General features: G+C 37.6%; 1 protein-coding gene across 4 annotated transcripts in view; it reads right to left on the reverse strand.

The window, feature by feature from the left end:
* Nucleotides 1-1,709: 1,709 nt before the first annotated feature.
* FCHO2 (FCH and mu domain containing endocytic adaptor 2) overlaps nt 1,710-13,491 on the reverse strand; it is a 100,858-nt gene continuing 89,076 nt past the window's right edge. For 2 of the 4 annotated variants that reach the window (XM_075591860.1, XM_075591867.1), the window contains exons 22-27: nt 12,364-12,519; nt 11,947-12,079; nt 8,630-8,829; nt 7,134-7,198; nt 5,253-5,417; nt 1,710-4,635 (exon numbers count right to left, since the gene is read on the reverse strand). In XM_075591860.1, the coding sequence (XP_075447975.1) occupies nt 4,613-4,635; nt 5,253-5,417; nt 7,134-7,198; nt 8,630-8,829; nt 11,947-12,079; nt 12,364-12,519 (742 nt within the window). In that variant the 3' untranslated portion in view covers nt 1,710-4,612. Of the gene's footprint in view, nt 4,636-5,252; nt 5,418-7,133; nt 7,199-8,629; nt 8,830-11,946; nt 12,080-12,363; nt 12,520-13,491 lie in introns of those variants that run through there. The other 2 variants (XM_075591875.1, XM_075591883.1) reach the window with 2 other exon arrangements.

Below are 13,491 nucleotides of genomic sequence, written 5' to 3' on the forward strand. Positions count from 1 at the left end.
CGATTCAGATGACCCAAGACAGAAACAAACCTAAGTACATCCCAGCATATTAAGGATGAGGGTACATGGGGAAGAAGCAAATAGTACAAACACTGTACATATATCAGTAAATGTGAATACTGACCTGGGTCTCAGACATAAAGCACATTATCAACAGCTGTTAGTAAAACTCCTGTTTGTATTCTAAAATTTCCTGGCACCCATTATTATTCCATCAGTATATCTACCCCCAGCCTGATCAGATCCAGCACTCTGACAAGGTATGAGACCGAGCAAAGCCATGTACAGTCAACTGATATAAATGCCTTAAGAGCCGGGCAAGGAGGGTTACATAACCAACAAATTAGTATGAATGTGAATGCCGTTTGCCACTAAAGCAGGCCTGCACAACATGCGGCCCGCGGGCCGCATGCAGCCCGCCTGCACTCATTGTGCGGCCCGCGGCGGCTTTCTCCGTCCTCCTCCCCCCTCCCGAGCCTGCTTTCCCCCCCTCGAACCTGCTTTCCCCCCCCCGCGAGCCTGTTTCCCCCCCCCCCCGGCGATGTGAGGTGAAGGGGGGGGTGATGTGAGGTGAGGTGCAGGGGGGTGATGTGAGGTGAGGTGCAGGGGGGGTGATGTGAGGTGAGGTGCAGGGGGGTGATGTGAGGTACAGGGGGGTGATGTGAGGTGCAGGGGGGTGATGTGAGGTGCAGGAGGGTGATGTGCAGGGGGTTGGGATGTGTGTGGTCTGCAGGGGGGTATTGTGTGTTATGTGGAGGGGGAGTATTGTGTATGGGTGAGGGGGAGAGATGGGGGGTGTGAGATAGTGGGAGAGTCTCGCAAAGGTTGATGATGAGGGGTGAAGGGGGAGATATGAGGATGAGGGTAGCTGGGGGAGATATGAGGATGATGAGGGTACCTGGGGGAGACATGAGGATGATGAGGGGTGCTGGGGCAGATATATGATGATGATGAGGGGTGCTGGGAGAGATTGATGAGGGGTGCTGGAGGAGATATGAGGAAGATGATGATGAGAGGTGCTGGGGGAGAGATGATGATTATGATGATTATTATTTTACCCGTGCAGCCCAAATCTGTTTTCCTTGGAGCAATTCGGCCCTTCTCGCTTTACAAGTTGTGCAGGCCTGCACTAAAGCATGGCCATAGCTGCAGCTCTATGAGCATGGCATGTGACCAAAGAATACTATTATGACTAAGGCTTTAGCACCACTTACTAAATCTGGTGTGTTAAGAAAAACCACACCTGGGCTAGAGTTTAATAAAAAAAAATTGATTTACATTATATTGTCTCTTGACAAAGGTTAAAAAAAAAAAAAAAAAAAACCAGTTCTAAAGATTAATCTGTTTTCTTCTTTGTACACCAAGTATTATGACAAGCCACGGGAAGATGAATGATGGGGTTGTCATCCATTCAATTACTTTTGGTAAAATAAACCGAATTAGGTTTTTTGTAAATGATCTTACCAATCATCATGTAAAGAGTCCCCACTGTTCCAGATATAATTCTGAAACATTTCCTATTTTTTTTGGTAACCATAAATCACTGGCAACTTCTGCTCAATCCGTTATGGTGACGGCATTGGAATGTAGCACTACAGCAAAGCTACAGTATTAATAAACATGCTATATGATTGAATTTGAATACAATAAATCAAAGGCACAAAAACGAACAGCAGAATTGCAGCTTTAAAACGTATTGGACTCTGAAGTCAAAGACATTGTTTAATCTCAGATCATGTGCAGAAAAATGATCAAGTAGCGCTTTATACAACATGCCCTTAATTGTAAAACCAGTACAAGATGGCTGTAACCAAGGAAAGACAAACGGAAGCACAAAGAGCAGTCTTTTGCTTTGTAAATTATATATATTACATGTTTATTACAGATGCAGCATATTTCGTAAAATTTACATTATGAAAAAAAAAATCAAAAATATTTACATAATTTTTTTTTTTTAAGATAAACTTGTTTTGTTTTAATTTACAACCAGAAGTAAGAACATTCCATAAAAACTCAGGTACTTTAGCTTTCAGTGTTTACAAATTCATTGTCGAAACAAGAGGCAGCTACAAAGGGTATCACTGTATACAGAAGCAAGGACCAGCTCGCTCAATACGTCACTTGTCAGATACCTGTATCGACCTGTAGAGTAAGTTTATTCATTTACTAGTGAAAATTCCCATATAAATCTGTATGGCTTCAATATTTTAACCTGCTCTCATTACTAATGCATTTCCGAATACTTAATACCAAAGTGAGATTAAAAAGTGCTGAAACGTACATATACCACTACACAGAAGTTTATGTAACATTAGATTTAAAAATGGTAAATCCACATAAGTAAAAAAAAAAAAACGGAAGAATTTACTTCAAATAACAACTAGATTGATTGCAAAGCAGATTACAATAAAGATACCTGAAACTGTGTTTCATTAGCTTTTGATACTGTATAACAAACGATTATATAAACTTGCCATTAAAAAAATTAGTTGTCTTATTGCTTTGTCCAAACCTAAAATCAGATTTGTTTTTGACTTGAGTAAATATGAAAAAGGATAGCTATTGCTTCGTAGTGGAAATGATCAGTAATTAATGTATTAAATGCGTTATAGTGTAATCAAAGTTGTGCATTTGCAGTTGGAGAATATACAGTCAAAGTCGTAGTGGTTTAATTTTGTTTTTCTTCTATGTAAACTATTGCTTTTAGGTGTACAGCAATAGCATAAACAATTTTGGTTTACAGATATCGCATATGTCCGTTAAACACAATTCTGTATTGCAACGGTGCATTTCACCTGCATGTTTTCCAGACCAAAAGTACAACTGGCTGCGGTCATCATTAAAGAACCAGTCCCACTTAGCAAAGTCTTCTGCAAGTGTAATAACGAGGCTAAACTATTTGCCTACAAACATCAAGGAAAAACGGAAACATGCATGATGCTTGTTTCTCAAGGACCACAAGTAAATTAAAAAATACTTCCGCAATGCAATGATGCTCCAGTTTGGGCAGAAACTATAGGAATTATTTTAAATATTTACAATAGAGGCGCTATTCCCCCTTTATAGGAGAATGCTAAAAAGCAGCATTTGCCGGGCCCTTCGGCTTCTCAAAAATGGTGATATGTGCAGGTTAAACACTGTATCATGTCCAAGACACTAGTACTGGCTCTGTGAACCTGAGAGAGAGATGTGGAGGTTTTTACCTGCTGTATTGGACAATTTCACGACTTATATGATTGGATTATAAAAGTAGAGGGCAATTACATTAAAAAAAATTCAACCTTGACAGTGGGACTGATGCTTTATGTTGCCATGGCACAGGAAACACAGCCAGGACATCTGCACCAGTTACAATACCAGGCATTGAGATTATTCATTGAATTGGTAAAAATGCATTCACAATACATAAATCTCATCTGTATCAAACATGTCCACCCTCTCTTCCCAGGAGATTACAATGTAGCTTCAAACTACATACTGTACATCTTTCCTGTGGCTGTTTTGCCACGGTTAGTGTCATCTCCAATGTATTCTGAAACCAAGGTTTCCATTTATAATGGATGCTGTTACAGCACCTTAAAAATCCTCCTGCTATTACCTGTGAGATCCTTGGGAACAGTCATGGTTGAAATAATGTGTAATAATCAGCAATGGTGGGGTTAGTTGCTGGTGTAAAGTAATGTGTTGTAGACTCTCCCCAAATGAAGGAGCTAACCCTCATTTCATTAATCAGCCAGACTTTGGCCACAAATTCTAGGCACAAAATCAGACTACAGGAATAGGCTTAAAAAAGGCACAGATGTTAATCCATATAAAATACACTAGCCTTACAGCATGTATCCAATGAGATTTAACTTTACAGAATTCCATTTTCTGTTGTCTTATTCAACATGAAAAAACAACAACTCTGTTTTAATACATTGCACTTACGTATAACAATGAGCTGTTCATACAATAAGCCAGTTTAGGTATTTTGGTAAGACATTATAATTGATCATACATTGTTTTGTGTACAAACCCTTGACCTTTGAGGCAATGGAGGGACAAACATTGAGAATCGTAATCATTGGTTTGTAGCATTTTAAAATTACAAAGGATGTAAATATATTTATAGTGGCTGGAAACCTTGCCTCTGCATTGCATTTAAACTAGGACATATCAAAAGCATGGAGAAGTTAAATTATGTTCTTTTTTTATACTGACTATTTATATGTACACCACATATATACCTTACTATATATGTATATTTGATTGCTCTTGCACATTTTGGATTTGCTACAAACTGAATATTTTAAACTTTTGGATGCAACAAAGGATTGTGTGTATATGCAAGTCTTACACATAATTGCCTGAAGACAAAATCTGGATTTTAACCACGATTTGCAGAAAATGTCAGTGCTACAACATCGTATAATAGATATTCTGACAAAATGACTCCTTAAAAGTGCATTTTTTATGTTTTGTAGTTTGGCGGCAATATAGAAATACCTTCTAAATAAATCAAAGATTAAAAATATATACCTAGAATTAATTAAAATAGCACGTGGAAGATTTTTGATAAGTTAACAGGAAGCCTGTTTTGCTTATGTCCAATGATTGAAAACAAATATCATCAACAGTCTGCCATGTACCTTCCTGGAAAAAAAAAGAGGAAAAGTTAGGGTTAGGATACTTCTACAATACAAATCATTTGCTGGGTGAGGTGAATGTTGGTTTTTGAGATGTAATATGAGTGTCTAAAGAATCAGGGGCTACAGAGTGCTACTGCGCACCGATGCGAGTTCTGCTTCTGAAACCCACTGTACTAATAATGAATCTCAATACACAGCAGCCTCTCTGAAACTATCACAAATGACATGAACAGGAGACGTCTCACTGAGGCTACATTCATTATCCTGCTTTCAAATAATTGGGAATTTGGGTATAGCTGTCCTCTGGCATAAACTATTGAAGTTTAAGTGGTTTGGAAGTGTTATATTAGATTTTAAATAAAAAAATAAAAAATCGGTTAACAAAAAATAACGGTAAATACTTTTGTGTCATACACTTTATTGTATAAGATATATTATCTTTTTAATGAATGCTCTGCAGCCCGAGGAATCAGGTTTCAGATACATGTATATGTCGATGTAACAAAACATATTGTTCGTTTTGTAGTGTAAAAGATGAGCTAGCAGTGCATTAAAGATATCAAGTTGTTACAAATTGTGTAGCTGTGTACCGGATTCTAAGTAAAGAAAAGGACCTCTTACCTGTGATAAACTTCTTCTTTACCAAGGAAAGTCGGTAGCCTGTGCCCATTAGTTCAACGTCCACTCCAGAGAGGGTGCTCCCATCGCTAACAAACTGCACTGTTAGTGTACTTGGTTTGATAGGTCCCTCTGTGAGATCAAATTTTGCCCTGAGGGATCCAGCTCCTACAAAATAGTAATATCAATATGTTTAAAATATTATAGCTTAAAATGTTCCCAGGAAATGGATTTCTGCACTTGGTAGGCACGTGGTGCCTCCATGTTTACAGAAGATGCGTTTAGGTTTGGGTTAATGGGCTGTGTATGTACAAGCACATAAGAAATGCACTGATTCATCTTTCTTCTGCTATCTAGAAAGACTGAAAAACCTGGGATGACAAGTTCAGGCCACCAACTGTTTTACTGCCAAGTCCCATAAATAGCAGGTTCTAGAACAGTTATTATTCAAGATACAAGTAAAGTTATGGCTAGGGCTTAAGTACACATTTTTGATGTAGGTAAAACCAAAGGGGTAAATATTAAAATGAAACACGAGAAAAACATACATTGGCACAATGTCATAGGGAGAAAAAAAAAGTCCAGATTGGATGTACACAAAACGGAGTCGTTCCAAATAACCGACAAAAAAAAATGTTATTTTGTTTTTACAACATTGGCTTCCTTATAAAAATGAAAGATCTTTCTAAGTAACATTTTTACATAATGACTTCCGGTGTAAACTTGTATTTATTTTTAAAACATGTCTGCCATTAGTTCCCTTTATTCTAAGAAGATACTGCTCCTTTCATTTACACACAGTTAGAAAGTGTTCCAGTGAAGTGTCTTAGAAAAGCAGGTTTTCTCCCCCCTTTTACATTGAACTACCATAAACCTGTCCTTCGAGTTTACAATTATGTCACAAATGGACACATTCCACATCTTACAATATTATCTTAAATCATAGGAGCAGTCTCCCTAAGCTAAACACTACTATTGTCAGGCCCGCAACCCCCCCCCCCCCGGCTCCAAATTACCAGTGAAGTTACTGGATTTAAATGCAACATCAGTTGTGGCTTCCTATTGGATGGCCATTTAAAATCACCTTTAAATATACCAGTAACTTCATCAGTATCTCAGGAACCGGGGGTCCCCAAAGCTTAAAATATTGCAGTTCATCTCTGAAACTTCACCCCCAGTTTCTAATGCTGTAAAAATAAATAAAAAAAAGTGGATGTACGATGTTAGTTAGGGTGGATTGCTCCTTTAAAAGCAGCAGTCTAAGCTTATTTCCCTTTTTAATATGTGCATCAATACAATCCACACAATGATAAGTAATTAAACACCTAGATACAATTGGTGCACTGCTATAGAGGGCAGGGCTCAAAAATGGGTGTGCCAGAGCCCGTTTCAGGAGAGGAAGGGGATGTGACTTTGTAAATGGTTGCTATAGAAACAAAAATGCGTGTTACATTATAATATATTAAAAATTTCATTTTTTTTAAAATGCTACAAGTATTTTCTCATAGTACATAACTGATTTCTTTAAATATATATATATATATATAAAACATAATACTGAGTTAAGTTATGGTGAGTAAAAAAAGTGACAAAAACCCTCCACAGGAAAGCAATATATATATATATATATATATATATATATATATATATATATATATATATATATATATATATATATATATATATATATACACACACACACACACATACACATGTAAGATATTGCAAAATTGAAATCTGGTTCAGGCCACAGGGTCAGCTCCTTGAGATCTTGAGCAAGTCATTTTCTCAGATATACTGTGGTGTTTTGCTGCAACCTTAGTGTACAATATCTGTAAAACTATGTAGATTATGGTGTCAAATATTTGAGCTTTTTGTACTTGCCTCCATTTTCAGACTTTTCTGATATTCCAGATATTTTCCATAAAGCCCTCATTTGCTCTGCATTCCTGGAACAGAAAAAACACGTGAAAAACCGGCAGCGTTCACAAGCACACATTTAGTAAATCATTTAACATTACACAAGTAAGGCTATTGTTTAAGAAAAAACAGGTCATAAGGGGACAGAAATCTGGTGGAGATTGATGTAGATTCTAGAACAATCTCCATGTGATTGTTGGAAGAGCCAAAAAAACCCTATTCAGCCCAATATTTAATAACTTTATATGCAACCAGTTCAAGCATAAAGTGCATTACTAATTGGGCACTTGTGACAGACTGGGCTTCGGAACACTGAACACAGACCCTCAATGTGGTGGGTAATGGACACCAGTACTATTGGGAGTTGGTGAGAAGGCCAATGTCTGAGCTTGTAAAATACAACAATCATAGATTATAAAGTGAAAATGTAGGGGCTAAAGTAAACAATACAGTAAGTACATAGGAAGGTCTCATTGCACTCACATTTGATTTTATAAAATGGCGTTGAATTATTTAAAATGTAGCTTGTGCCAAAAGATTGCTATAAGCGCAATGCACACATTGTACTATAGCATTACACTATTTATTATTTTAACCTCTACAAACTACCTCTTACCAAATGTTAACTTCCTAGGATAGCCATTTAGTTTAATGTTTTTGAAAAGGGCAGGCCAATTTAACACACAAAAAAAATAATTCTTAACATAATTGGCTCCTTTTTTTTAGGTTGTGATATCTTTTAATGGAAAAGCACGAGTTCTTCACAGATAAAAGCCCTATGACAGGGGTGGCCAACCTGCCGAAGCAGGGATACCCTTAAAACCTGCTCTGTTCATTTGGGAACCGTGGCCCGGATCTGGAGGACCCCCATCCTACAGATCCTTGCACTAAACTGAGCCCCAGTCGGGCGGACGTGGGTTGAGGACGATGGAGTCCCCCCCTTCCCCTCCGCTCCCCCCCCTGCCCCACCCCCCTCCTCCTCTGATTGTCTCCTCCTCCCATTCCCCTCCTCTATTTCTCCCACTGATCTAACTTGGAAAAGTGGAAAAAAGGTTTATTGGATCTGACTTATGAAGTTCGCAGTCATGTGCCTATGACTCTACTGTCAATGTAACGATCTATTATGTATACGCCATAGGTCTCCAATAAAGAAAAAAGATTGGTAAAAAATAAACCTGCTCTGTTCGTGGCCCTTGAGGACTGGAGTTGACCACTCCTGCCCTGTGTTTCAAAAGCAATGTACACTATAATTCCATCTACGAAGAACACTAAATGTTGGTCTATTTCATAACGGCACACAACAACAAATCTATCCACTGATATAACCAATGGTAATAAAGCCTGCAATCTTAAACATTGAAAATAGCGACATAGGATTGTTTGTATCGCTGAAATTACTAACAAGAGGTTATTTGAATTATGTAATGTTAAAATAAAATAACTCTAAAGAATATACTCACCATACTGCAGAGGGAAGTGATTGCATATTTGTTACTGCTCCATCAATTGGAACTACAACCTGTACGTTAGACAATGCACTTGGCGCAGCCATAGACTCTGGATTATACTTGTAATCTAACCTAACATCAGTAGTGTTAGAAGTACATTTCCAGTAGGTGGCAAGATTTAAAGGAGTAGATTGAATCCCATTCGATGAGACCTACAAAGAAACAATTGAAAACCCACATAAATATTTTATACCCAACAAAACGGTTGATAGGCTTGTTTACTGATGTGTACAGCAGACTGTCGTAATGAACCAGAAACGTGTTTATGAAACCCGGTGAAATACATTAGAGATGAAACACCTTATTGTGACCACTACTCTATTGGTTCATATGACAAATTACATCTTACTATATTAGAAAGTTTGTTACACACTACATATTGCAAGCATATATTCAGATTCCTTACTCTCTGTATCGACATTATCTACACAAATAAAATACAATTAAGATGCACGTCATGACTAGAGGTCCCTTCTAACAATTAATATGCTACAGCTTAAAGCAATACTGAATAGAAAGTCACCTTTTCAAACGTTCAATTTGTATTTTAAGTGTGCAGAAGTCCAGAAAACTTTATTGGTTTCCATGCTCATCTCTACTAACCACCACTAATTTTGTGTAATTTCGGGGTGAAAAGGCCAAAGTTAAACTTCAGTACAATCATTAAAACAACTGTATGTCATTTTTCCATATGGCAAGTGAATACTGTAGTTTTCACGTTTTGTAAAAGGATAAAATATTAACTAGTGCAGAAAAACACAGGTATACAATTTGTTGCCTTGTACAGTATATGGAAGTCAGTGGGTATTATGCAGCCTGGGAAGTATGCTTGCCCAACAAGGTAAACTTGTGGAAGGACATGCAAGGATACTGTTAGCAGCAAAGTTGTAAAACGAACATAAAAATGACATGCTCATTGGACTTGTCATTTAGGCACAGTTACAGGTTAAAATGCACATAAGAAGAATCAAGTATTGCATTCTTTTCTACTTGAAAAACAAGTTGCAAATGTTGATGTAACATGTTCTTGAATATTGACCACGTTTAGCTGTTCTAAAGGCTCAGAGGAGAAAAACGTTGGTTACATATAGGAAATACTTTGTCAAATCGATGTTACACAGATAATTGTCTTTTCTTTAGTCTGTTATTTCACACAATAGCCGTTTATATATTTCTCCTAGAAATATTGCATCTATTCAGGAGAGCTAAATCTCACTTGGATATACACGAAAAGGCATTTGGTTATCAAATTATACTTTTCTTACAAATATCTTCTTGGCAGATTTCTGCTGCTACGGGCAAAATCTGTAACATGAAATGCTCATTATGGCAAATCTCAAGCAACGGACCATTCTTTATTCAATGCATAATTTGCTTGCTGTGGAAATTAGCTGTACTTGGCATTACTTCGATACACAGACACACAGGAACACAGGAACTGACAGCAGATAAAGAAAACGTGGTTCTGTTTCTCCCTGCTTTCTACAAGTATCACCTAAATCCTGCATTTTCTGTTCTACAATCAGAACAAACCTTATTAACTTTAACCCCACCACAGTTGGACTGTTGCTGATGAACCTGTAAGACCTTGTAGTTTTCTGGATGTATTATTCATTTTCATTCCTCTGCTTGCTGTATCCCACTTTCTGTCATTACTATTTGTTCAGGGTCTTTTCAAAAGGGGTACTATCATGAATCACTTTATGACTCCTGTGTACTTTCAAAATGCTACATCAGGAAAGACCACCTGAATACTTAACAAAAGAAAGTGTGTATGCTGTATGGGTTTTGTGGTTATGCAGTCTTCAGTTTGGGGAAATTATACGATATACCTTAACTAATGAAAACATTAACATCTTCAGTGCCCCATTATGTGGAAACCACGTCATGAGGTCTGGCACTCCACAGGCCACGTGACGTAGTGACTAGGTCATGTCATTTAAGCTCGTTTTTCAAGGGTAAGATCGCTTACGGAGCTCCAGAACACAATCTGGAGGGGACGGAAATTTGAGAAATAAACTACCCGCTCACCTTGTATTAGGTATGATCTGGGGGCACTAGGGTATAGCGCATATATAAGAGAGACGTTCCCCCCTAAAAGGTAGAGGGAATAGAGAAACCCAATAACTTGCACTCTCAGATCAATGTATGTTTATCAGAGTGGGACTCAGGGATGTACACAGAGCACTAAATAAAGTATGGTAAGGGTAATGATATTGAGTGCCGCAAATAAAATTGTGTAGTGCTTAGTGAAAATATTAAAATTATTTTAATCATCCAAAATATATAAAATAATTAGGGCAAAATAAATTGTTTAAAAAATGCTGTGAGGCGTTACGCTTCAGTGGACCTCACCTCCATTGTTAGTCACCTGATATTTGCCTCAAACTTGTCCTGTCAATTAATTCCTTGGTCTACTGTATAGAGACCAACACCTTGATTGGGGAGGGAATAGTACAGGATCTGTATGAGGACAAATCATGTGATATATGTGAGGGCTGGTGAAAAAACTTCACAACATTAGTATAAATCCCTGAGGACAGCAGTACTGGATGTATAGGGCTATAGTGATATAGCTGTAATCCTCATGGGACACTAAGTGGTAGGCTGCGTAAGTAGGCAAGGTAATCAGGTGAAACCTGTAACCGGAGGATAGTGGGAGTAGACTACCTAATTATAGTACAGGGTCCGGAAAATGGAAGGACTCCCTCCTCTTCCATTCGCATTATCGGTCACAGCTCCGAGGAGTGATCATGTGACCACAACCTCTGGCACGTAAAGGGTTAAACATGGTTGAGACGCTGAGTGTTTAATTTTTTTTAAACAAATTTATAGTTCTTAGAGATGTGCCGGAGTCTTTTAAAACAAGCATGCCGCTGCTTTATCCAGGGGATGAGAACAGCAAGTATTAGAACTATTGAACATCTCCATGGCATGCACAGCGTGTATTTGTATACGCCAGGGATTCTCAACCATGGTATCAGGACATCCTACAGCGTCACAACTTCTGGTCAAGTGTGTCACAAGAATATTACTGAGTTAGAAAAGAATTAGAACAACAAGGATTCCTTAGGTTCAAAAACATAGGCAAAGAAGGAGTGCAAGATGTGATTGTTAAGTCAAAAGAAACAAAAAAAATGTGAAAACCTTAATTCAAATAGTAATGGCATAAAAGAGCATGAGCTAAAATGAACAGGATGTCAGATATTTTTAAATATTAGCTAGAGGTGTCTTCATACAAAAGTTGAGAACTACCGCTTTACACTTACCTGATATTTTAAAATGTCTACATTATAATAAGAGGCGGATGGATTCTGTTCAGAAATCTTCTTGAGGTAGGTAGTGACAGCTTGCATATTCATCCAGAAATCTTTACAGTTGTTGTCACACTGTGATGGATCACTAAAAACAATGTTATACAGTTTCAGTACTTAAGCTACATATACTATATATATATATACCACCCACACGTTTCATTGTTCAAGCTCTCTTGGTACACAGGTTCCAATATTATTAAAACAATATTTTAGCCATGTAACCTCTGCAGTGCTGGAAAGATCTCCATTGCAATGTAGGTACTTCCAGCACTAATCAAGGAAACACTGATAGGAAAGTGCCATGCAAACTTTGTGGCCGCTTATCAGGTTATTATGAGACGCTTGTAGCCTGCATGAACTGCAAAGTACCTGTATAAAAGTTGTGCATTCGGTAGGATCTGCTCCAATTTGCTGGTGTTTTTTAACCTGAAGCAAAGTACAGCTGGCGAGGGATTACTTGTGAAAACTTTAATTATCCCGCTTGGAAAGGACACCGTCATGTCACCAGTAATCTTCACAATGCATCTGAGTAAGAGATACAAAAACACAACAGTATTTGCAATTTACCGTTTACCATTCACTGTGATTTAACATTTATCAGGTTCAACATACAAAAAAAAAAAAAAAAAAAAGACTTTAAAGCACACTGCACAGCTTAAGATAAAATATTATTTGTTCCCGATGAATCAGTAAATGGACATGGTGGGGGCTAAACAATCACTAAAACAAAACCCAATGCGTTTTGTGACGTCATGTCACTTCTTCAGAGAGGTTTACAGTTTCTTGAAATTAAGTTAATACGAGGCACACTGAATGTACTCCTATGATGGTGAATACATCAAAGCAAAATAATGATTCAGGAGTCATGCTTTCATCATTTATTTCCCAAGACACTGTTTCATTTCCCATTTCTCACTGGTTACATAATCTAAATGTATGTGTATTTAAGAAGAATGAGTCAAGAGATTAAATAGGTGCTTTCCCCTTTCAGATTTACTAGTGGGGATTTGAGTGTCATCCTGCACATTTTTATTGCAACCAAAGGTGTACTTGCTTATTTTTTTAAATAATGTTTTTCTTTAATCTAACATTTTAAATTGCAGACAAAAAAAATCTGATATGTGCTGTAACCCTGGCTATAATAGAGACAACAAGGTTACAGTAGATAAAAACCAGGATAAAACGCATCCACCGTACAGGATACAGTAAAGAGAGTGTCTCACACAGGTACTGTACATTAGGTATGTTCCAGTGTGTAAAACACCATGCAGTACATACATTACAGATACTACGGTTCTGGCTGTGGACACATTTGTGCACAATGTCACTTTTTAGCTTGCTTGCAAGAAAGGCGTTTTCAACTTTTACCATTTCTTCAGTCAAAATAGCTGCTATAACTCTCCTGCCTCCACAAGAAACCGTACACAAGCGCAAATCCCAGCCAGGTGGAGTGAGAGTCAGTAAGTAGTACAGTACATAGTTGCCAGAAATTGGATG

Source organism: Ascaphus truei, chromosome 1, assembly GCF_040206685.1.
Source record: "Ascaphus truei isolate aAscTru1 chromosome 1, aAscTru1.hap1, whole genome shotgun sequence".
In the NCBI taxonomy this organism is placed as follows: Eukaryota; Metazoa; Chordata; class Amphibia; order Anura; family Ascaphidae; genus Ascaphus; species Ascaphus truei.